The sequence below is a fragment of the Lathamus discolor genome, chromosome 4 (genome assembly GCF_037157495.1).
Source record: "Lathamus discolor isolate bLatDis1 chromosome 4, bLatDis1.hap1, whole genome shotgun sequence".
NCBI classification, from domain to species: Eukaryota; Metazoa; Chordata; class Aves; order Psittaciformes; family Psittacidae; genus Lathamus; species Lathamus discolor.
Genome location: NC_088887.1, coordinates 100,871,030 through 100,895,444, shown reverse-complemented (window position 1 = coordinate 100,895,444; position 24,415 = coordinate 100,871,030). Strand labels below are relative to the sequence as shown.

At 40.8% G+C, this 24,415-nt stretch overlaps 1 protein-coding gene across 1 annotated transcript; it reads right to left on the bottom strand.

Moving 5' to 3' along the window:
* Positions 1 to 2,691: 2,691 nt before the first annotated feature.
* On the bottom strand, positions 2,692 to 22,432 carry MRPS31 (mitochondrial ribosomal protein S31). Its single transcript, XM_065678336.1, has 7 exons — positions 22,095 to 22,432; positions 19,477 to 19,767; positions 18,770 to 18,928; positions 13,785 to 13,931; positions 11,276 to 11,349; positions 7,485 to 7,628; positions 2,692 to 3,061 (listed from the first exon to the last, which is right to left on the bottom strand). Exons 1-7 carry the CDS (start codon positions 22,415 to 22,417, stop codon positions 2,850 to 2,852), a joined length of 1,350 nt encoding a protein of 449 aa, XP_065534408.1. The 5' UTR covers positions 22,418 to 22,432; the 3' UTR covers positions 2,692 to 2,849.
* Between the last annotated feature and the right edge of the window lie 1,983 nt (positions 22,433 to 24,415).

Sequence of the window (24,415 nt, the reverse complement as noted above, 5' to 3'; positions counted from 1 at the left end):
GAGGCTACAAGGGTGTGATGAAAAAGTGAGGAAAAGGAGTTGGACTTATTCACAGGGTAGCAGCTCAGCTGGGGAAGCCATGCCCATCATTCAAATTGCTAACAGCAGCTACCACCACGGCCAACAGTGTGTCTCTTGTGCCTTTGCATGCAGCTTTGCAGTAGTAGGTCAGCCATCCCTGCTTGGTTAGATGTTCTGTTACGTATCCATTGTAGCCACCCAAGATAAAAAACTGTCACCTAGAAGTCACACATAGACAGGGTTCACTGCAATTAGGGCTCCAGGTCAGTTTGCTCCATCTTCTTGCTCTTCTCAGGGCAGAGTCAACTGCCCCAGCCCCTCCCCAGGAAAGCCAGACAGCTTTCCAGTGTGGGTGTCACAGAGGTATAGCATTAGCAGCACATTAACAAGACCTCAGCTTCATGCATAGAGAAGAAAACATAAGACCACAGAACACAACAAATGCTATTTTGCCTTGAACAGATCCCAACGCTGAGTCCGTTAAGTTATGCGTAAATCCACCTAACCAGTTACAAGAGGGGAAAACCAACCATCATAAGAAAAGCCTGAATGACTCCAGTGTGGGAATCACTAGCTGCAGCACTGGCTGCACTCTGAACAGTGACAGACAGCTTTTATCCTCTAGGCTGCAACAGGAAAGGGGTGATTTTTATGTTTCTAAGTGACTCATCTGTAAGCAACACCTTAAATGCCTGCAAGCCTGCTACCAAGAAGCATATACCACAAAAAACCCACACACATAAAAGCCCTGCCACTTGGGCTCTCTTAATGTGCCTTGAGCAGTCCCAGTCAGCATCCATACATATGTGCAGCTAGGTTTGATTATTCAAATCCTGTTGCCAAGTATTAACTCTCAAATCTATATTTAAGCATCTAAGTAGGAATTACTACAGCTTTCCAAAGATCCTAAGTACTAAGAGCTCTCGTTAAGAGCTTGTCGAAGTACTGACCTCCTAATGAATCTGTTTAAACAATAACATTGACTTCACTCCCAGTGCTGTGAAATTCAGCACTTCCATACACAGCTTCCAAAACTCTTCCATTAAGGTCCAAGCTTCTGAGCGTCCCGTCTTTCATATCAGAACATGTTAGATGCAAATACACAGCCTGTGTATTTGTAAAAGCCTGTGGTGAATTCTAAGTCACTGTACCTGTTTTAGAGAAGGCTTGAAATACAGCATAACACCAGCTGTGCAGCACAGTTTGGTGGCAATCTGGGAAGAACAGTATTTTTGAAATAAAACACATCTGGGCCTTGAACCAAAAACTAAAAATTATCCTAGTAATAAATGGGGATATTTTGATATAACTCTCACTCTCCTTTCCAAAGCCAGCAGGTCTCTAAGCATTTCTGCAGGACTTGAACCTTGCTGTTCTTACAGCTAGGAAGTCAAGAAACTGCTTTTCCTTCCCACTGCTCAAGTCTTGCCCTTTGCCAGACAGGCAAACTCACGTCCTGCAGATGAGCAGAACACAGCGGTAATATTTCAACCCACAAAAAGAGGCCAGCTCTTTGTTCTTCATCTGCTTTCTTGCAATTCTGCTTTTAAAATCAGTTTGCCTATGAAGCCAAGTGTTTTACCTTCATTCCATAACTTCCTCCTTCCTGCTTGAGTTGCAAGGAAATGTGAGAAAAAGACAGCTTTATTTATAGGGCCAAGAGCTGCTAAAGTGTTTGGAATGAATGCAAGAGAACAAGAACACAATATGCAAGTCTGGAAATGCTCTGGAAAGTTAAGAAGCGAGAAGTAATCCAGGATTCTCAATGGCTGAGTGAGCAATTCTGGATGAAAGTTTAGCTAAAGACTGAGATAAAATATACTGCAATTGCTTAATAGACACAAAGGGCCACACATTTAATTAGAATAAAGGATCAGCTAGAAAATATGAAGTTACTTCACCAGCATCAGAGAACTAGACAGAAAACAGCAGTGGTATCATGTGACAGCAATCAGAAGGCAACAACTCTCCTTGCCAGCAACATCAAGTCCTCTTTCTAGCCCTGCAGATGAAGGAGATAAGGCCTCAGCTCCAAACACTGTAGCAATCATGAAACTGCTTGCTCTGATGAAACAGAACTTTATGGATTATTTGACAACCAGACCCATTTTTAAACAAATACAGATGGGAAGCTGGTCATGGATGTATGGATGGTAGGAGAGACTTCCCATACTGTTTTATGTAACTCAGCAGTATTATGCTGTGTACACATCTTGTGAATGTAATAGCCTTTTCATTAAGCAGACGACCTAACAAACATTCAATTCAAATGACTTACTCATTACCAAAAATTTTTAAATGAACCAATAAAGACAATTAGTGAAAGGAGGATAGAAAGGATTAATGCCATCCAAATAAGTGTATTTCATGAATTAGCAAAACAAACTGTTACTATCTCAGTAACAGCTTTGCAAAATTAGAGCCTCATCAGGAGTTAAAAAGGAAAGCATTGCACGTTTTCCAGAATGGGAAAAGTGATCAAACCTGTTAAGATACGCACAAGTGCGAAGGGTGTAGAAGTGGAGTCAGACCCAGTATTTTATATGGTCGGAAGATGAGTTTTGTGTTTAAATTACAACAATTTTTGGTAAACTAAACTTTAAATGCACATTCTACAAAAGCCATACTTTGCAGTTCCTTCAGTTGTCGTAAAAAATACCGACACATACATGGACATGCACACCTGAAAGTATGACCTTTCAGTTTATTCTTTAAAATACAGTTTCCAGGTCACATGATTACTCTGCACTGACAGTACTTCCATTATAAGAAATTGTCAATTTTGATGTAATGATTCTTTAGTTCAAGGTTAAACACTTTCCCAAGGCTCAAATGTCTTTAAGATATTCCTGCTTTTCCTCAAAATACTTGTGAAACCACTCAATATGTTCAATCTTCTGTTTAACACTCAGGTGTGGGTTTTTCGAAAGCCCACAGATGACTAGTTCCATGAAGTGGCGAATAGGTCCTTGCTTGGGAAAGTCTTTGAGGTGTTTCTCCAGAAAGATATGTTCATGAAATTCAGCATCATCTTCCATCCCTAAGAGAAGAGACAAAAAAGGACGAAGTTATTATCATAACAGCCAATTTAACAAAGTTAAAAAGAATTACAGTTAGCAAATAATCTGAAATCACACAAAACATGTCAGCATTATCGCAGTCCTGTCTAGCATATTACTCCCATTTTGTGCTCTCATTTATAACAGTATCTACCTCAACTCCCTGGCTGGTAGTCTTGCTGAAAGCTGATGCCAGGGCAGAAGCAGGGGGAATAATTAACAAAATAAATCAATCTTCTTGCTAAAACCCAGTTTGTTCAATATGTGAAGAGTTTGATTCATCATGGGTACCACCTTTTACATCAGGGACACCTTCTTCATAAATGCTTTATGGAAATACTGATTGCCTAAATTCTGCAGAAGGTTAAAGTATACAAGCTAGTCTTGAACAAATGAGGCAACCTCATGAAGGATCTAATACTGAACAGCGAACACACTTCCATGTTCATTCCAAGTCATGGTTTTAACATCCTATTGTTACCAAAAGGGGCTCAGAAAGCTGTTTTCCTAACACTTTCTGAACCTCTGAGTGTATGCTGACGTAAAAATGTCACGTAGCTCACCAGCTGCTACTTTTAAGTTGCAACCAGAGCAAAGGATGATGCATTCAAAAGCATCCACAGAACAAGAGATTATTGTAGATCTCTAAACAAGCACAGCTCAGATACTATGGTGAATTTTTGTTCTCTGTCCTGTGGATTTCCCTTGCTGTTGTTCACACTATGATGCCAAAGACATGACAAAGACACAATTTGTGTCTACAAATCCCTACGTAAATCGGCTGCTTTCGCAGTTCCCAATTCTGAGACAAAAAAAACCCAAAGTAAACTGGGATTTGCAACTGATTTTTCTTCAGTTAGAGGTATGTGAAAATTTTTATTTGACCCTAAATTTGTAAATGACATTTGCAGCTTTAAGTAAAAACCTATTATTAGACATATAATTTTCAGATTACAAGACTGGCAAATCTACACCACAGACATAAGTGTATATGTTTTTTATAACTAGCTAGGATGTATTATCTGGCAACATTAAATCAGGACTACTAAAACTGAGGTAATTAATCCATGCCGGTCCTAGTTTTCCTCCTGCATTAGAGCTTCAACAGTTTCAGAAGAAATGATGCACATCTCTGGGATGGAGAAGTCTCTCAGCTTGTATTCATTAAGTCTGCACTATTTCACCAGCTCTGTTGCCCTTCTCTGGACCTCCAGCAACTCAACATCTGTCTTGTAATGAAGGGTCCAGAACTCGTCCAGAATCTTGACAGGATTCAGGGTGCAACCTCACCAGTGCTGAGCACACTGGGGAATGATCCTTTCATGATGCCACCCACACTGACTTTCCCCAGTGGAATCTCACCGTACCTGGATGCTGCTGGTTGCTTTCACAAGCTAACATCTTTTCCAGATTTCCATACTTTTTCTGGTCACAAAAATCCAAGAAAACTAAACCAATGAACTCACTACTGCAACAACCTACATAATGCTGCCAGTAAAATTTGGCCCTCTAGATGGTCTTCTCTTTGGGACACAGAGTATCAGGAGAGATTATGTCTCATTAATAATTTCACCAAATTTTATCTCTAACCTGAAAGAGATTAAACCATTGATATGTAGGTCAGAAGGAAATACTACATTGTGTATTTTCATCTCCCATTTGTCAAACACATGATACATTCAAACACGTGGTATATGGTTTGGGGATGAAGGGTTAAGCCCAAACATTTCAGTTAGACCACATATTTCATGTATTTCAGTCCACAAAAAAAAAAAAAAGAAGTGTGCATCACAAAAAATATACAACTGCCCAAAGCATCAGAGGCTGAAACCTCCGGTAGGAATTGATTAGATGAGATATGCTCGCACAATTCCCCCCACCCCCAGCAAGCCATAACTTCCACTGCATGGGAAGAACCATCTGTCCCTCAACCTCTCTTGCACTGTCCTCAGAAACCTGATTTGAAAGAACATGCATGGCGGGAGTCTAACAGAAAAGGTTTTCTTCATCAACCTCAAAGCAAGAAGTCACTCATTCCCAATATCCTATTTCCAATCCCCCACATACTACAATGCAGAAAGTCTGGGGAATTGCTCTAGTTAAAACACTAACCCTTCCAAGACATGGTCAACCTTGCCTTAAAGATAGTATCTCAAATTTGTGTGTCCATCCTTGTAGGGAGTGCTGCTGACATGCTATAAAGATAAAAGCTCCATCCCTGGCAGTGTTCAAGGCCAGGTTGGACAGAGTCTTGGGCAACATGGTCTAGTGTGAGTTGTACCTGCCCATGGCAGGGGGGCTGGAACTGGATGATCTTAAAGTACTTGCCAACCTTAATCATTCTATGATTCTATGGCAAGTCATGGAGCAGAACTAAAGATACTAGAAGCAGAAGAGGCAAGCAGAATGAAGGAGGAGTGAGAACAATTTTATGCATGCTATACCAATGTTTTGCTGATTTGGTAAAGATTAATCAGAGATCAGGGAGATGGAGCAAAAAAAAGGCAGTTTTCTGCCTTTAACTGCATCAGGTAAGGAAAAGGTCATGCAGGCAGGAACAAACAACAGGGCAGTGGGGTGGTGGGGGAAGACTGCTACTGGCCACTGCAGCAAGCCAGTATGTCTAGCCACATCTTCAGATACTCACACCAAGGCCAGAGAGGTTCTAAAAAATCTTGACCTTGCCTGCTATCTCAAAGCACAGCACAGTACCTCGGTAAAGCATTCCAACAAGAACACCAGAGATGCTCTGAAGCCAAGTAAACCAGTTATAAGCAGTCTTCTTTCATTTAAAACTTTAAAGGCGTTGAATATACATGTTTCTTCAACAGAAGACTTACACATGTTTGTGGCATAAAAGAAAATCCACACATTTGTTGATAGAGAACAAGCTGAGATCATGTCCTCCTATTGAGGGAGATGACTGGTACGAACTGCAAGATTAACAGCAGGAAGGGGCATCTTTCTTTTGCAGAGCCACTAAAATTATAGTACATTGATATAATTGGAGCGAGGTTCTCAAGCTTTTGACACACCTGATCTGATTAGCGGCCTGTGGCTGGCATTCTGATACGCTGGAATTTACTGTCCTGGTATTTCAGCCTGAGAGGTGATAGATGTTAGAACATTCCACTGGAATTTTCCACATGACCAGTCTTTGTAGACAAATCAATAAAGACTCTTGTTTAAATATATGTAAAGACTCTTTGTCCATTCGGCACCCCATCCCAGACAGCACGGTTCCGGCCGCATTGCTGCAAGAGAAAAACCACTGGCCGCCAAAGACACTTTGTCAGCTTACGGCCCCAGACAGCAGGGTTCCAGCCACATTACAACAACAGAAAAACCATTAGCCACAATGGTTTTCAGCTTGCAAAAACACGACTAGAGTACACTCAGATTGCCACATGATGGAACTGATCAATTCTGGGAGCAGTGATTAAATTCTGTGAAGAAACTGCCAAAATAGGATGAGAAGAAACATTAAGAAACAATGAACCACATTATGCAATTTGCAACTCAGTATAGGACAGATTTTCAAAGACTCCCAGCTTCAGATGCTAACCTGTCTTGCTTTCAGTGACTGAATCATTCTAAAATAGTTCTGTGTGATGTCTTTAAAGTCTTTAAAAAAACCAAACCAAAACAACACAGCCAAGCCCTCCCTGAAGTTATGAAGTCCCTTTTCCTAACCGTACACTTGCTCTGTGTAGTTGTTCTTCCCTTCCTTAGCATTCACTCTCTCTCTGCTGGCTTAACTTCACACAGAGCTTTTTCTTTTTTTTTACTGGTACCAAAAATAAATACTGTGCACAAAGATGTCTAGTTAAGGAGATGCCCAGAGTGAATTAATATTGTGGCTACTTATTCTTATGAAACAGACAGAACAAAGGGAGCAAGCAACTGTTTTAACACTCAGCCAGCACAGATACGGAACTGGCAGATAGCTGATTAGGATCCGGCTAGCCACTTGGTCTGAGAGCCACACCAAAGAACAGAATCAGCATTATAAAATACAGACAGCAGTTTTAAGATTCCCCATTCAGGTTTTTCAAAGAAGTTGCATAGTAAAAGGTATTATGTAATAGACTTGAATGGCCTTTTGGTATTGAAAGCACCAGGACTGATGGAGGGAGGGAACTTCCCCCCTTTTTGGCAGCAGCCAGCCTGCAGATCAGCCAAACCACCTGGAGGACATCACCTGCAGAGTGCCAGAATGAGTTCATCTGAAGCAGCTCTGATTTGGGACACTTGGAAAGTTGTATTTGTTTACTCTCAAATGCATGACTCACAGCTGAAACGCTACGTTTAAACAGTCAGAGGTCATAACATGCTCTAATTCTTAAAAAAAAAAAAAAAAAAAGATAAATATAGACAGACAATAGAAGTTAACAGTGCACATACCGGCTTCATTGTCAACTGGGTACTCCCACAGTAGTCCGTCTTTTGTCCACTGAATCATCTCCTCAAAACCATTCCGGGGAGGCTGTGCAGTTACTGCTGCAACCTCCTTCGCAAACTCCAGATCCCAGATAGTTGGTGAAGATACTAAAAAAAGAAATTTTATAAAGATCTGTCAGCAAGCTAAAGACTTCTCACTAGCGAAAACTAAGTCCTTTAACCTTCACAGAGGTTAGTTATTTTGGCTGTGAAAATTTTTCTACCTTAGATGCCAGCATCACCTTTCTCAAATGAGAATTCTCTGTTGATATGAAAGTACATTAAAGTCTCAGTTTCCTGATGAAAATGTACTCTGAACTCCTAGGGGACAATATCTTTTTAGACCTTTCACACAGAACAGAAATTTAGGTTTTCCACGACCTTTTTTCCTTTTTGTGTTTCACAACTTCTATATATGACAAACTCTGAACTTGACTGCTGAGCTCTGCTAAAGGAATCTTGCTTACTACAGGAGTTTTCAGGTACTTCACGACTATACTCTCCTTCAGAGAGACAACTCAATCTACTGATGACAATTCTTTCCCCAACACTTGTGAGTGTCTCAGTTTTTGTCTCCTGGGCTTGAGAAATCCTGAATTCCTATTCTCCCAGAGTCAGACAATCCCTTTAGGGATGCATCTCTCCTGATACTTTTTTTTTAAATCAAAGTCTAGTCATATGGCAGCAGAGTTACTCTTCAGGAGTTCCTGTCCCTCCGCCCAGGAGAACTGGTCATGAGCCCAGACTGAATAGCATCACTGCAGTGAAGGGAACAAGCTGTTACCAGAGGACAGGGAGGAACCACTGGCAGTGCCTTGGGCTGCTGTCTCATAAGCTGGCCTAAGTTGTGCTCCCCTTTGTTTTCTTGTCTCCCCCTGTTATCAATTCACACCAAGCTCCTTAGAACAGAGTTCTTGATGTGAATTCAAATATTACAGTCCATTTGACGTGGATCAATGCCAATGAGCTATTATTTTACTACTCGTAAGTGCAAGTATTTGAAACTAAGATACAATTTCATCTTTGGCTTAGTGGCTTACAACTCAAATGAGTCAAAAAAAACTTCCCCCCTCCTTTATGAAAAAAACAAAATGAAAGGGCAAACAATATTTTTACATACTGAAAAGTGGTCTCACTTTTAAATCAGAAGATACTTATGCAAATTATTTCTTATTTAGCAGGGAAATTGACAGAACTATATTCCCTAGCTGCCTACTTTGATTTGAGGGCTGGAGGCAAGAATAGAATACAGATAAGAGACAACATGAGAAACCCTATCAGAATGAAATTATTGTCCACATCTTAAAGAACACCTAATAATGTTGTACTAATAAATCTTTTATTAGAAGAGAGCAGAAAATTCTTTTTAAGCTTACAGTAAAGGTGATAAACACTGTATTTTCACCTCTGTGAAACCAAAAATACTGACATTTTACATTAACAGTTACTGATACGTTAACAGTTATGATTTTTTTGTCAGGACGACAATTCACTTTCCAGTGAACATACAGGTTTTCAAAATAAATATTCAACATGTAACACAGAACTTGCTTTTCTGTTATGTATAAACAACACTTTAACTCATTATCCCCACTACTATGAGCCAAAACAGAATCAAATGCATAAAGGTATTAAGTATCACACTGGTATTTCTTGAGATTAATGCCAAAAAAAATGTTGTTGTTAGGCTCTCTTACACAATGTGTGCACATTCCAGTTTTGTGTTAAAAAAAAAAAAAAAAAGTGTATCTCTTTTTATCTAGGGTGACTACCATGTGCCAGTGAGTCTGCATTGTGCTATGCAAAAAAGAAGGTTCGGTTCTCCGAGCAGATTTGATTCAATTAAAACGCCGGTTACTTGCACATCATATTTATCAAGATAGGTAAAAACAAACACTGCATCACTTATTATGTAAAATGAAACAATTTTAAGGAAATGGACAGTCTTAAAAACCAGCAAATTGAATTCCATTCTAATATGCAGCTTTCATAGTCCACCACAGAAGTGGCTGCATTCAGAAAGCTCACAGCTGCTTGAAAATATGCAAATAGCACTATGTGACATTTTAGTAAAGAAATTAAGAAACCAAATTAACTTCTCCCTGCAGTTTCAAGTGTGAAAAAAAAGGAGGAAACTACTCAGCTAGAATGTGGCAAAAGCCAGCAGTCCTACTCTTGAAACGGAAATAAATATGTATCATTTTTGAAGATAGCAGAGAGGAGTACTACTTCTTCTGCAGCTGCCAGCTTTATATATAGTTCTAAGTCACCAGACTGGAATACAGGTTTGGGTGGAGGTTTTTTTTCCCCTAAATGGCCTTGGAATAGCTTAGGGAAAGGAGTGTATTAAAGACAAGCGCTAATAATGCACATTTTCATTGCTCACAAAGAAAAGTGAGAGCAGGAATTCTTTAGATGGCTTGATATAACCACACCCTCTTAGCCAAAACCCCAACTATAGTAAAGCTAAATCTACATGTGTGGAAGCTATCCCCCTCACGTGGCATTATGGATGCTCCTGCAGAGCTGTGCCATTCAGTGAAGATGAAGGTGGGTCATACCTGTTTTGCTGTTAGTTTTTTAATCTCACATGAGTTTTGGCATGTGTATTTGGTGCACAAGGAATTAGTAGTGGTCCATGGCGTATTGTCTGGATGGTGTCCTGTACTGGAACCAGTACTTTTTAATATCTTCACCAATGACACAGACAGTGGGATCGAGTGCATCATCAGCAAATTTGCAGATGACACTAAGCTGAGCGGTGCATTTGACATGCCTGAGGAAAGGGATGCCACCCAGAGGGACCTAGGCAAGCTCAAGAAGTGGGCCCATGTGAACCCCATGAGGTTCAAAAAGGCCAAGTGCAAGATCCCTCACACCTGGGTCAGGGCAACCCCTGGTATCAATACAGACTGGGGGATGAAGGGATTGCTAGCAGCCCTGCAGAGAAGGACCTGGAGGTGCTGGTGGTGAAAAACTGGACATGAATTGGCAGTGCACATTCACAGCCCAGAAAGCCAACTGGCTCAACAAAAAGAAGCCTGGCCAGCAGGTTGAGGGAGGTAATTTTGCCCCTCTGCTCTGCTGAGACCCCACCTGGAGTGCTGCATTTAACTCTGTAGTCCTCAACACAGGAAAGACATGGACCTGTTGAAGCAGATCCAACACAAGGGCCACAAAAATGGCCAGAGGGTTGGAGGACCTGTCCTACAAGGAAAAGACTGAGAGCTGGGGTTGTTCAGCCTGGAGAAAAGAAGGCTCTAGGGAGACATTAAGGCCTTTCAATACTTAAAAGGGATCTGTAAGATAGATGAGGACAAATTTCTTAGTAGGGCCTGTTTTTACAGGTCAAGGGGTAATGGTTTTAAACTTAACGAGGGTAGATTGAGGCTAGATATAAGGATGGATTTTTTTCACAATGAGGGCGGCAAAACACCAGAACATGTTGCCCAGAGAGGTGGTAGATGCCCCATCCTTGGAAACATTTAAGGTTGGATGGGGCTCTGAACAACCTGATCTAGTTGAAGATTCAGTAACAGAATATCCTGGATTAGTACAGAAAACATTTACCTATGACACTGCATGGAAGTTTGCTTAGCAAAACTCAGTGTTACATTATTCATTTTTTTTTTTTTATAGTCTGAAAGCAGGAAGTTCACAGGTTGTAAGTCTTTTTCATAACAGTGAATCTCTCGATATTTTAAAAATTCAGAACGTGGCTTCACTGGGTTTTTCATTACTGAATTTCCACTAACCTGTTTTCAGTGCGCTTTGTGTTTCTGTAGAAGCCTTAGTGAATATATTAAGCCTCTTTCCTACTTTGAGACTTCTATAAACAAAAAAGAAAAATGATATTTAGTATTTCACAACACTTCACAACACTGCCAGATAACAAATTTAAAAGCACAAAATATTCTCATGAACTAGCAGATCTCTGGAGAGAATAAAAAAAAAAAAAAGAGATAGTGACTCTCACTAAATCCTCAGGCTTTTAAGCATAGAAAGTGTTTATGACTTTGTTATTCGTCTGTAACAGAGCTTCCCAAAACATTTCTGTGTAAAAGAATGAGCAGAAATCAAAACACTATATCTGCATTCTTTACCGAAATATTGAGGAATCTGAACAAATCTAAACAGTATCAAACACAGAACTCAAGCAATTTTACAAAGTTGCAACTAAAAAGTGAATCTGGTGATTTGGGTTTTTTCCCTGTAAAAAAATATTGCACAATTCAGGAAGAGAAAAGGCAGCAGCTAAATCAAACAGTTCCCACATTATGGCATAAATAGCCTTTTTGGAAGATTACACAGCCACCTTCTCTGCCACATGGCAAACTCTTAAAGCGTATCTGTAAGGTACATTTTAAACAGCATCACCCTGATGCTCTCTCTTCTGAATATAAAAATACTAAACTCTGATGACCTATTCTTAATCATACTTATTTTTAGCATAAGCCTATGCTAGAAATGTTTTTACAAATCTAAGAGTTCAACAAGTAATCAGGGGTTTTTTTATATACATAGTAACAAAGAAAAAACAATGCCTTTACGGTAGAACACTCCAAACTTTAGAACAAATGATTCTTTTAATCACAGAATCTTCCAGGTTTCTACTGAATAGGTCCTACTTCATGCTATTACATATTCAGTGACTCTGCCACTAGTTGCCCTTCCTGACCTTAAAATTTCACATCTCTGGATTTACCGTAGATTTCTGCAAACCTGTGTTTGTTATATCCTGATGTAACTACCCCACATCTACTTCAGCACAGAAAAATCTAATTACAGGGCCATAAAAGAATGCTGATTTAGGATTATATTTTCCTATCTGTGTGTAACTCCCAAAACCATTGGCCAAAGATACAAGCAGGACTTGGAAGAACATTAATTTTAAAGTGACTAATTCAAATTATTATATATTTTCCAGTATCTGAAGGGGGCCTACAAGGATGCTGGAGAGGGACTCTTCATTAGGGACTGTAGTGACAGGACAAGGTGTAATGGGTTCAAACTTAAACAGGGGAAGTTTAGATTAGATATAAGGCAGAAGTTCTTTACTGTAAGGGTGGTGAGGCACTGGAATGGGTTGCCCAGGGAAGTTGTGAATGCTCCATGCCTGGCAGTGCTCAAGGCCAGGCTGGACAGAGCCTTGGGTGACATGGTTTAGTGTGAGGTGTCCCTGCCCATGGCAGTTGGACAGGGGGGCTGGAACTAGATGATCTTAAGGTCCTTTCCAACCCTAACTACTGTATGATTCTATGATTATAAAGCAACATCACTCATTTCATTGCAATCTACTGACTCCATTTAAACTTACATATTCTTTCTAACCCATTCTTTTTATATTATCGACAGGTAAGTATACCCATCAGATTTTCAGGGATGCAGGAGGAAACTCAGGACAGGAGACAATTTGCTCATTACAAAACTATTTTAAGGTACTGTTCCTGAAGTTATATACCCAGTACAGTTTCATCACACAAAGAGAACGAGACAGATTCTCAGATATCATAAACTTAATAAATGTTCTCAAACATAAGTGCAATTCACTTTACTTTGCAGTATGTCAAAAGGCATGGAAAGATATAAAATAATACATACTGTACAAGCATGTAACAGCTCAGGTTTTCATGTTTATACTTTCAGACCATTTTATTTCTATCTTTTCAAACTTTCAAAAACTTTCAATCCAACACTTTAAAGTATTTCTCATAATCAGTCAAGAATCATAGTGTAGTAACAAAATTGCTTTCATGTGACTTACCAGCTCTGTCTGGTAATTATCCCAGATTAAAAACACCTAGAGAGATACTCAGCAGCTGATAACAAAATCAGTTCCCCTGCTCCTGAAACCAATAGCTTATAACAGAAAACTTCAGGACCAAAGTATCTAAAATAAAGTGGGTTAGGAGAAGAATCTTGTTCCACTTCTTCCCTTCAACTTCCATTACAAGAAGCCCATCTTGCACTTTCTACAAGCTTTGCATCAGAAAAGAAAACACTGCTTGCTGGCCTTATAGCATTGAAGAGGCCCAAGAGATGCTTCCCTAACACACCTTATCAGTTTGGTAGTTCCAGAACACGGAAGTTACCCAGAAACATTTCAGCAAGCAGGTTACATTCTTCTAATGACTGGCTGTAAGACACTTCTTTGAGGTTTTTTCATGATCTACATGGCTCAATGCATACACTCCAATTTGTTCTTTACATGAAGTCACAATTCACTATCTATGATACACTGAAATAGATGTCTCACAAAAATACCTTCTAGGATCAGAAGACTGAGGTGAAAATCTTCCAGGCTTCATTCTTTGACCATCCTCATCAAAGTCCAATGAAATGCGACTAGATATCCTCACACCTCTCTGAGCTCGGGACTGCCTTTTAACTGCCATTTCTGAAATAACGTTGCTGAAATTAAAAATGTTAATGTAAAAACTCAACATATCAACAAAGCAAGGAAGTTTGGCACATGTATTACCAGAAACGCTATTCTCAATTGGCTCCATGAGCCTCTATAAGACAGAATTTTACATTCCTTACAAAATACACCCATTTTTAAGTCATCAAACATTCAAGTCTTCCTTTTTAAACCTCAGTTGTTATGCTCTATACACATTAAATGAAAAGTACTAATTTAGTCTACTAGATCTACAGTGAAAGCTTTCTTTGAAATCATTTTGTTTCCAATAGAAAAAATTCATATACCTGCCAGTATTTACAGAGTGTACTATGTATGTTTTGCTTAAGTAACTGAGGATACAAGGAATATGCTGAAATAGGGAGGTAAAAACCCACCAGTTTTTTTTACACGAACCAACACTGCCCAGGGACAGAGCTGTGCTGCTGCAGACCGAAGGGAAGCTTGCCTTCACACATCAGCTGACATGGGTCAATCATGCCACCCTACTTAGTAGGTCACCTTTCCTGATCCACTGCAATCTGTTGCATTGCGTAATCACATTACAGCATTAACAGACCACATCTTCCTTTGTAATTCTGTACTCAAAATCATACGTGAAGAGCAAATGCTCTGATCTCAGCCAGCATTCTATGCAGCTCATTCTGAAAACAAAGGGCAAAACACACCACCTTTCTGCCTCCACCACCTAATCACTTTAACTGGTAAGTCTGTTGGTTAGTAAAAACCAAGCTGGTAATTCTTCCTCACAGCTATCCTCTATGCCAACCACTTCCAGTAACATGCAGTCATGCAAAATTGCAGTGCTCAAGGTAGACGATAGAAATATGGTCTCAAAAAAAGCAAAAAAAAAAGCCAAATCAAAAATACTGAATATCCATTTGATGAAAATCTGAATGAAATCCAAACTATGTTTTTGGCAGTTTAAGTCAAAAGAGATTTCACTGACAAGAAATACTTCTGGAAAACTGTAAAAGCTAATTGCCACAGCAACACAGTAGGATTTCTCCTTGCTCTTAGATGTGGTTTCCAACGGCAGAACAAGAACAGCATAGCTCTTTAAGCACATACTCTGAAAGAAAGGCACCTGAAAACACGTTTAAAATACTTTCATTTTAATCTTGAAGACAAAACAATTATAGATCTGTTGTGTATCTCACACTAGAAATTTCTCTATTAAGTGCCTACTGGCATTAGTGAGCTGGTGTTAGGCCAGAGGCTTGACACACTTCTGAGTGTCAAGGGGACATAATTACTAAGGTCAGCCACATGCAGTCCAGCCCAACTGCTTGACTCAGCTGTGACTTGAAAGGCTGGAGCGTTCCCATGCTTCAGGGTGATCAGGCTTGCTCATAGCTCTCCTCACAGCTGATCTTGATTTATTTGTGGTTTTGCAGAGTAGGTCTGGACAGGCTATGCTACCAGGCTATCAGGACATGCAGTCAATGGTATCATATTTCTCACTGGAAAGTTCTAATGTCACCCCATTGCGAGTATATGAACATTTCTGGCAGCAACAATCATTACTCCATCGTTTAAACTGTCCCTGTATTAACTAAAACTACGAAGGTGTTTTTAATGCCTTTTGTAATGAAAACATCAGATTACAAAGTCATACTCCAACCCCAGTGTACCTTCAGTTGTTAGATATTACACAATATTACCTCATGTTCCACCATAACGTTAAAAACCCAAGTTCATAGATACTTCTGCCTTCCAGACATGGGAAGGGGTAGAGCTTTTGTAACAACCACCATTCTCTCTCCTTCCTGATTACCAATCAGTAATTACAATACTAAAAATGAAGACCAAATAAGCTTTGGATATACTTTAGCCTAAGCTCTGAATGACTTTTCTTCTTCACCCAAAACAGGAGCTGAAATTTCAGCTTGTAGTGCTGCAGATTTTATTTTGGTACGGTGCTGTTGTAATTTCCACTGAGTGAAACTTCATCCCACACTCAGGAAAATAAATTCCTGTATTGTTAATATTTTCCCCTCCTAGTGAACACACTGTCCTCATGCTGTCTACAAAACAAGGCATGAGACAACTGCATACAACAGTGACCTCTGGAGGTCATGCCACAATCCCGGGAAGAAGAAAACAGTACAAACTAAAAGATATGAACAATATATGATTTATCATGAATCATAAATCAAAATAGCAGTACCCCAATCTTTTGCAGCTGAGCATTATACAGCTCTACTGCTTGTGAAGGTGTCTCATTTTTAAATAGTTTTAAGTAATGGAGGAATGAATACATACTGGGGTTTGAAGTGTGTCAGTATATTGAATGCAAAACCTTTACTGGAAAAAAATGAAAAGCTAAATTACCCGTGTTCTCTTGTCAAATAAAATTCAACACAAAACAATCATGTATGAATAAAATTGCTTTCTAATGCATTAAAAGCATTTTCATGCCTTGTGAGACTGAGGCATTCTGGAGCATAAAGTCATGCCCACAAAGTCTGAGAGTTGCTGGGCTTCTAAAAATCAACATTTTTAAACACTAAGCAGGAAGCTGAAAGTACCACATTTATCTCAGAAAGGTTACCATTAACGAAGTTTTCAGTCATGACAGTCACCAGGAGTCACTGGTGTTTCTTGAAAACTCATTCACTGGTAAGAATTTCAAACTGTTACCTAACCATTAAGGAAGAAAATGAAACTTCTGAGCACACAGTGGGGGGAAAAAGAGAGAGAGAAAAGAAAAAAGAATCTACATTCCCAGGGGGAAACAAGCTCATGCACAAAGCTGTCCCACAGAGTAGAACTTGCCAACTAAAAGCACAGCAAGCCAACCATGGCATTCCTAGCCAACCAAAAAGGCTGGTTTTGGTTGAGTAAAATGCATTTTTCTAACCATAGTGACTCATCCACAAGCATGTTATAAAATATTGTAACAGCACATCTTAATCCATCAATCAACTATATAGAGACACTATACAGCTGCAGGGACTTCAGTTTTTAAATTTCTGTAGAATTTAAACACTCTTTCAAGAGAAAAATAGTCTTTTTGCGTAGACTGTAACTTCCTTAGGGACCTTCCTTCTTCCACAGCAAATGCTTCAGGGTGGCAAGGACAGCGAGTCCTTGATGCCAGTAGGCAGATGAACCACTTTTAGAGAAGAATATACCTCAACAAATAGATGCAGATGCACATGAGGTTAGCCACAGCACACAGCAGCTCAGTCAGTATCAGTACAGTCTTCCAACGTCTTATCAGGTAACGAAGTAGGTTCTAATAATGTTTAAGTTGGCCACCAACAGCCAGTACAGCTATTAAGACATTTTTGTACTCTGCCCTTCTGAAAACCTCAGTAAAAGCGATGGCACAACCTCACTAGCAACTAATACTTAATGAACATACGCTTTGTATAAAATAGTCCCTTATTTATATTTTCTACATTAGGAAGGGTCTCTTCAAGTTTTCTGTAATGTTGCACACACACAAAAGAAGTAGAAACATGTAAATTTTACATAGAGCAGCCAGACCTCTAACTTTTAAACTACTAATTCTGCCTCCAAAAACCTATGGAGAGAGAAGGTTCTGTCCTCTTCTTCTGATCTTCTATGTTCAGGCTTAAAGGACATTATGAAAACAGTGCACACACAGTGTGTGTCCTTTAGAGATGCTTGCATGTACTACCTAAACCCATACTTCCTCCTCAAATAACACAGACTTCTTAAGTTTGGAGATGCTTTCATTCTGCTCTCCACTACCACCATTAGCAGTCGGCAGGGAATCATGAACACAGGCTAAAAAGTAAAATTGCATAGTTTCTCCCTTTTCCCTTCACAGACTCTGAAGAACATGCATTTTGTTCAACAAAGTTATTCACTGAGCATCATATATTCCAGTCTCTTTGCAACCATCTAGCACAAGCTGCCTGCAATCATCTGTCACATTCTTTCTTAGTTTTCACTCACTTAAAAGGCAAACATCAGCCACAAACATCAATAGCTTGTTAGCTATCAAGTACCTTGATAAACATACAAACATCTTCCACCACTGATCCCTAGAGCAACCTATAAATAATAATAATAATAATACATGGTCAAACTTAACTCCTGGTTTAGGACAAATTCATTCTCACAGAATAAATTAAAACTAGATAAGCAGCTTGGAGTTCAGACTGCAAACCACCATAAAGGTTTCACATTCCTGTACTGCTGAAGATCCAGTATTCTCTTCAGCATTTTACCTGGGTTTAATAATTTATTTTCTGAGTGGTTATCTGAATCCTAGCTGGGAAAAAAAAGATATAACGAAAATCCTCTCTTTAGCCATCCTCCAAAAGAGCAGTATGCCCAACTGTTTCTGTTTCCAAACAAATGTTTCTCATCTGTTTGAAAGCCACACTGGAAATGAGTTAAGCCAAGAGATGAGTTTCTTGGGTTGACTGGAAAGTTTTGAAAGGAAGGGTGGGGCTATAAACAGAGCTACCCTAGTTCTGCTCTGCAGAGCTGTCATGAAAATTCACCACTCCAGACAGAATGTCTGAAACATCTACAAATCCATCCATTGTGTGAGAATTTCAGAAGCTTGGAATAAAAAAAATAAATAATGTTATTTTGCTAGCCTGTCCAAGAAAGGAATAATTCTGACCAGGAAAACAGTTCCATTTCTGCAAAACCATTTTAGAATAATGATGACAAAATTTAGGGAGTCTGGTATAACCAGACCAATGATCATTAATTCCAAGGATAGCCTCTGCAAATATATCTTTTAGCACCATCTTTCCAAGACAGAACCCAGTCACCTTCAAGATGATAGTGCAAAATCAGAATGTCAAACATTATTGAGAATAAAATTCAATATACAGACCGTAAGCTAACAATTCCCCCCTTTTTCTGTTTATCTGTGGTTTCTTCGTGTCGTCTTAGTTGTGCAAGTAGTTCTGATTCTGTCTGCTTCTTGTCGAGTGGTAGGGAAGATGCAACTACAGAAGCAGCCTCGACCAGTTCTGGATTTAAAGGCCTGCCTCTGTAAGAGACACAACAGATAGGGAAATACAAAAAAAAAAAAAAATTTGAAAGCCTTAATATATTTAAATTGACATTTCTGTACTTTTATATCTTAAAAACTCAGAAGTTACACTTGCACATTATCCCAAATGGGAGTGGCCAGGGGGATGTCCAGGTTTGCCCTATGTTGTCCTAATCATCAACTGCCAAAGGACACCAACAAGCTCTTGTTCTCACAGCTGGGAAAATGGCAGCCCTACACCACTGCATAGCTCCTTGGATGTGAAGCCTGGAGAACACAGATGCTATTGCTACCTTTCAAGAGCCTCTCCCAAGAAAAAGGTTGCTTTTGGTAGAAAGTACGCACCACCTTTTGCCCAGATTCTCCCCTGTGATTTAATGCAATATACATCTGTATACCACATTCCCTTACAAGATTATTGCCCACGCTTGGAAATGGCATTTGATGCTTTATTTTGGTTTAGATAACGAAAAAAACAATTTGGGGGAAAAAAAATAAAAGAAGAAGGAGATAAAACAGGCTGAGAGAAGTTTGTTATACTTTACCCCTGGATCCCTTCTCCAGTTCTCTGAAGCGCAGCACCTTCGCTGCCTGGGCTTTCCAGCTTATTTATGGCTTGCTTTTTCATCTGTTGTGCTTTTAACTGTTGGAGTTTCCTCCTGTAGCTCACTTCTACCTTCATGTTACCAATAATGTCTAACAGCTTCTTCTTTGGTGTTTCTGCTGCATCCTCCTTGCTCTTCGATGCCTCTTCAGTAGTGCTGTCTTTGGAAGGGGTAGATTTATCTTTCTCAGTAGAAAGCACCCTGCTTGTGCTGAAGAGTTTCTGTATTTTGCTAGATGATATACAAAATTTAAATAAACAGATAAATTAAAGTCAGAGGTTACAAATAAGGTCTGAGGCTGAATTTTGTAAGTCTACAAACCCCCCCAGCAGTTACAATTGCTTAGGCCTCAGTGCAAACTGAGTATGTTAAATACATGTCAGACATGTACCTGTTAACTTCTGAGAAGGGCTAGGGCACTATTTAAAATTCTTACTATTTATGGTTTCTTCCTCACAAAAATCAAGTACACTTTATTTCCTCCACAAATAAACTGTGTTTAATCTATGAACTCACAACTTTTAAAGTATTTCTGCATTAGGTAGCAGTCTAAGAGTTTGAATCTACTGGTACCTGATATTTAGATTCATGAGCACTACAGAACACTGACTGAAACTCTTAAAATGGGACAACAAAGACATCACTCTCAGCCACCTGGAAAAAGACTGTACACAGATTTAGCTTCACATCGTTTCATACTTGCGGCACTAGTATGGATCATATCCCCCTACCCTATGCTCTGCGATATAACAGCCAGGCATTTGTGCAGACATATGGGGAAATCGATCCTGCTGCAAGATAACCCGGTAACTAACAAAAAAGCTCTTTCAGTTAGTTTTCCCTCTGGAACAGCTATTTTACCTAGTTTACCAAATCACTGTAATGAAGCTAAAACTGACATGGTGCAGGTGAGGATGTGAAGCCAGGGACAGCAGGTTGCTGCTTGGGATGCTGCTGCAACAGATACAACTGCATTCCCTGGAAAAAAAACTACCATAAAATTCAAGTAACTGTTCTCTTTAACATTCTAAAATTAATTTTTAAATGTTTAAATTTGCAACTACTTCATTTATTGTTTAAAAGTCACCATCAAGTTACTAAAATAAAGAAAAAAATTACAATTATTTGATTCAAAATAAAGCACCTCAACAGATCTGAAGGAATTTTTACACACCTCTCCCCCTCACACAATAAATAATTATTATTATTATTCTATTCCAAAAAATACTTATAATCTGTTAAAAATAATAATCTGCTGTTCTCAGCAGGCACCATGTTATTACTTCAGTTGCTCTGCACTTTATAAATTGTCAGCATTAAATCCTAAATTTTGATGCTGAGAACCGACAGCTTCTGAACCACATTACTGTTGGTAGGAGTCCTGCTGTTTCACACTGAGCTGCTCTCCACAGATCTTTTTCAAACACATGGATTTTATTAATTCAGGCTGTATCCTCCTTAAAGCTATTTATCCATTCAGAGATCTTTGCTTACAGCAAGACTGCAAGCCTTAAACATTTAAAGCCAGTAGTACGCTGCAGCTTCTATTACTATATTCCACCTAAGGCTTTGTCTTATGCTCAGAAGCCTCATTTAAGAAAGCAAACACAACTACAAAAGAAACCAAGCTCCTTCATACATGAGGCTATCACAGTATTGGAGCGTGTTCAAAAATACTGAGGAGCTTTGAAATTAAAAAAAAAAAGTGTAACAAAAGCAGTTAAAATCTTAAAAAAAAAAAAAAATCAAACTTCCAAATACTACTTTTAGCCAGTGCTTTGGGGATGTACCTCTGCCAACCGGCAGTACTGCTCTGCTGATACACGCTGTGTAAAATTATGCTCGGGTCACAAAGAATCACAGACTGGTTTGGGTTGGAAGGGACCTTAAAGATCACTTAGTTCCAACCCCCCTGCCGTGGGCAGGGACACCTTCCACTAGACCAGATTGCTCAAAGCTCCATCCAACCCACCCTTGAACACCTCCAGGGATGGCGCAGCCACAGCTTCTGCCAACCACCGTAACAGTAAAGAGTTTCCCAATATCTAATCTAAATCTACTTTCTTTCAGGGTAGAAACTCAATCCAAACCACTCCCCTCTTCCGGGCTTCACTCTCCCAGGACTTCTGCCCACCGGTGTCGGTAGCGCACTGCCCCAGCAGGACACACGGACTGGGACCTGCCCTGCCTCCGGCCCGAGCGGGTTTAACCCCGCGGTACCCGGGAGCAGCGCAGCTGAAGGCGGCACCGAGAATACCCGGCGGGGCACCCGTACCTCACCCGCCCGGTCCAAACACAGAGTCACGGCACTAGCCGCTAAAACACGAGGCCTGCCTTCAACGCGGAGGCCAACGGAGACAACCTGCCCTTGGGGCACAGGCTGGGGCGGCCCCGGCCCCACCTACGGCGAACCGGACCGGCTTTCCCCGGGGAGCCGAGCCCATCCATCCCTCCAGAGGCAGCGGCAAAGGGCGAAGCGCGGCCCTGCCGCGGCCACGGCCCCGTCCCGGCAAAGCCCCCCACGCCGCCGAGGAAGGGTTGGGGGGAGGCGGCTGTACCTGCAAGGGCTCCGTTGCTGCCGCGCTACCCCCACCACCTCCCGGCCGGCGAGAAGCCACACCGCGAGCCCGCAGGAGCCCCCGGCCGCACCGCCCCAGCCACCGACACGGCTCCACATCGTGCCCGCAGCGCGGCCACCGCGGCGGTCCGTCCCCCGGCGTGCTCCCCCCGGCTGGGAAACGGAACGGAGCTGAGCTGAGCCGAGCGTTCCGCGCACCAGCGTTCCGCCCGGCTCGGCGCTGCTGGTCCTCTGCCAAAACCATCCCGGTCGCTCGGAGCCAGGAGCCGCAGTGGCATAGAGCAAGTCTCCCTTGTGAACCATGTAATAGTTGGAGACACCCAAGAGCTTCGGGGAAGCTGCAGGAACAAACACATGCAAGGGGTATCTGTTGGGGCTACAAAGCACCTACCTTTAACGATTATTTTGAGGAAACAAAAAGATTCGTGTCTATTAAGTTCAGGTGTCTCATCGGATGGTTCCCGTTATTTCCATCACTGAATACTCATTAAATTGGATCCACATTAGGGACACCAGTCCTGCCCCAGCAGGGGAGTGGCCCACACATGCTGGTTTTGTAAGACTTAAGTATGTAGATTTAAGTTCACAAAAGAGTTATTTTTTAGACTCTTGTCAGCAGTACAGATGAGGATAAATGAAACAGCAGCATCCAGAACTGTGCTGCCGTCATATCTCAAGACCAAAGTTACCTCTCCAAAGGACAGATGGTTTTTTATATCAGAGCGTACGCTGCTTTAAGAAATTCAAAAGTTGATTCCTTTACAGCCAGCTAATTCAAGTGTCTCTCACCCATCTCTAAAGCTTGTGGTACTGAAAACATTAAATGTAAAATACCAGGTTTCAGGCTGTACAGCGCTTCTGGTGCATGGCTGGTTCCACAGTGGTGTTTTGGCACTCAGCCCCTGTTCACTGCCTCACTTCTTGCCATTTTTTTTTTTTGGCTCTGAAGGTCAGAAGACCCTCTCTGCATCCAGCACAACTGCTGTGCTTTTCCCCTTGTGCTTTCTTTCCAGCTGCATGGCAGATGTCAACCCGTGGCTCAGAGGTGTATGTAGGAAGCACAAGCCAGCAAGGGAGCGGGAAAAGAAGACAACCTTCTTTTTTTCTGAACAAAATCTGTCCACATCTAAAGAACAACTGGGCTTTGAGATGAAGAGATGAAATCTGGTGGTTTTCCAGCCTCCGCTCCAGGATATGCCCATGATGGTTGTGGGGTGTCCAGCCCAGGGACAGAAACATAGTGGATCTGCATTTTGGCCTCTAGCTGTTGCTGAGGAAAATGGCTTCCTGCTGTGAGCACAAATACTAATGAGAACCCTGATCTAGCTGAAAAGGATCAGAGGAACTTCAGATATACCAGAAATGCAAACAAAATATTGGGTCTGGCTCAAGTCAGTCTAAAACCAAACTGCAAACAAAAATCCACTGAACTGGGAACTGCTGCTGTTGGCCAGCTTCCTCAAACTCTGTCTGACTTGTGGCAGTACTCACTTGCCTGTGTGCTTTCTGTCCTGCAAGGCTGGGGGGGGGGGGGTTGTTGGTTTGTTTGTTTCATTGTGTTGGGTTGGGGTTTTTTTTATGGGGGGGGAAGTTGGTGGTGGTGGGTTTTTTTCCTATTGCATGCAATAGCAATTTCAAAGTGACTTTTTTTACCTTTGATACACAAATGTCACATACTTCCCAGACAAAGATCTTTTAATCTAGGTAACTTCACTAACAAATTACTCTTGCTCCTAAAAATCCACTCTTTCATCACACTTTCATCCATGCAACTGCTAGTTATCAAGGAGATTAAGCAATCTAAGGAAAATTATTGTGCAATCAAAGTATAGAAAACAGAACATGGAAGAACAATTCTCATAGTGCAAAGAAGTATCTTTCCTCCAAAGACCTATCTCTGTCGTGGCTTACTGTGCTGTAAATCAGACCCATATCCTAGCCAGACCCCTGCAGTACCAGAAAGCACTTCCATATTCCTGCTGAGCATTTACAAGCCAAAATCTCTGCACGCATGTCCCATTTCTGCCCTGCCTAAATCTTTTGAGGGGAAGCTTGAAATTAAGCTACAAATGGTCCACTAGGACCTCCACGCAGAAAAGTACGTTTTGGCTTGGTAGACTAAGGGTGCAGGTAGCAGAAACAGCCATGTGGTGGCAATGTGCTCCTTGTAGTGCTGCACTGCACAGCTATAAAATATTTCAGGCAACACTCCGAGTAGTCTCACCATCTCGGTGTTTCGTACAGGGTCCAAACAAGACCAAGACTGCTGGTCTGCCCGAGGAGCGGCATTATGGAGAAACA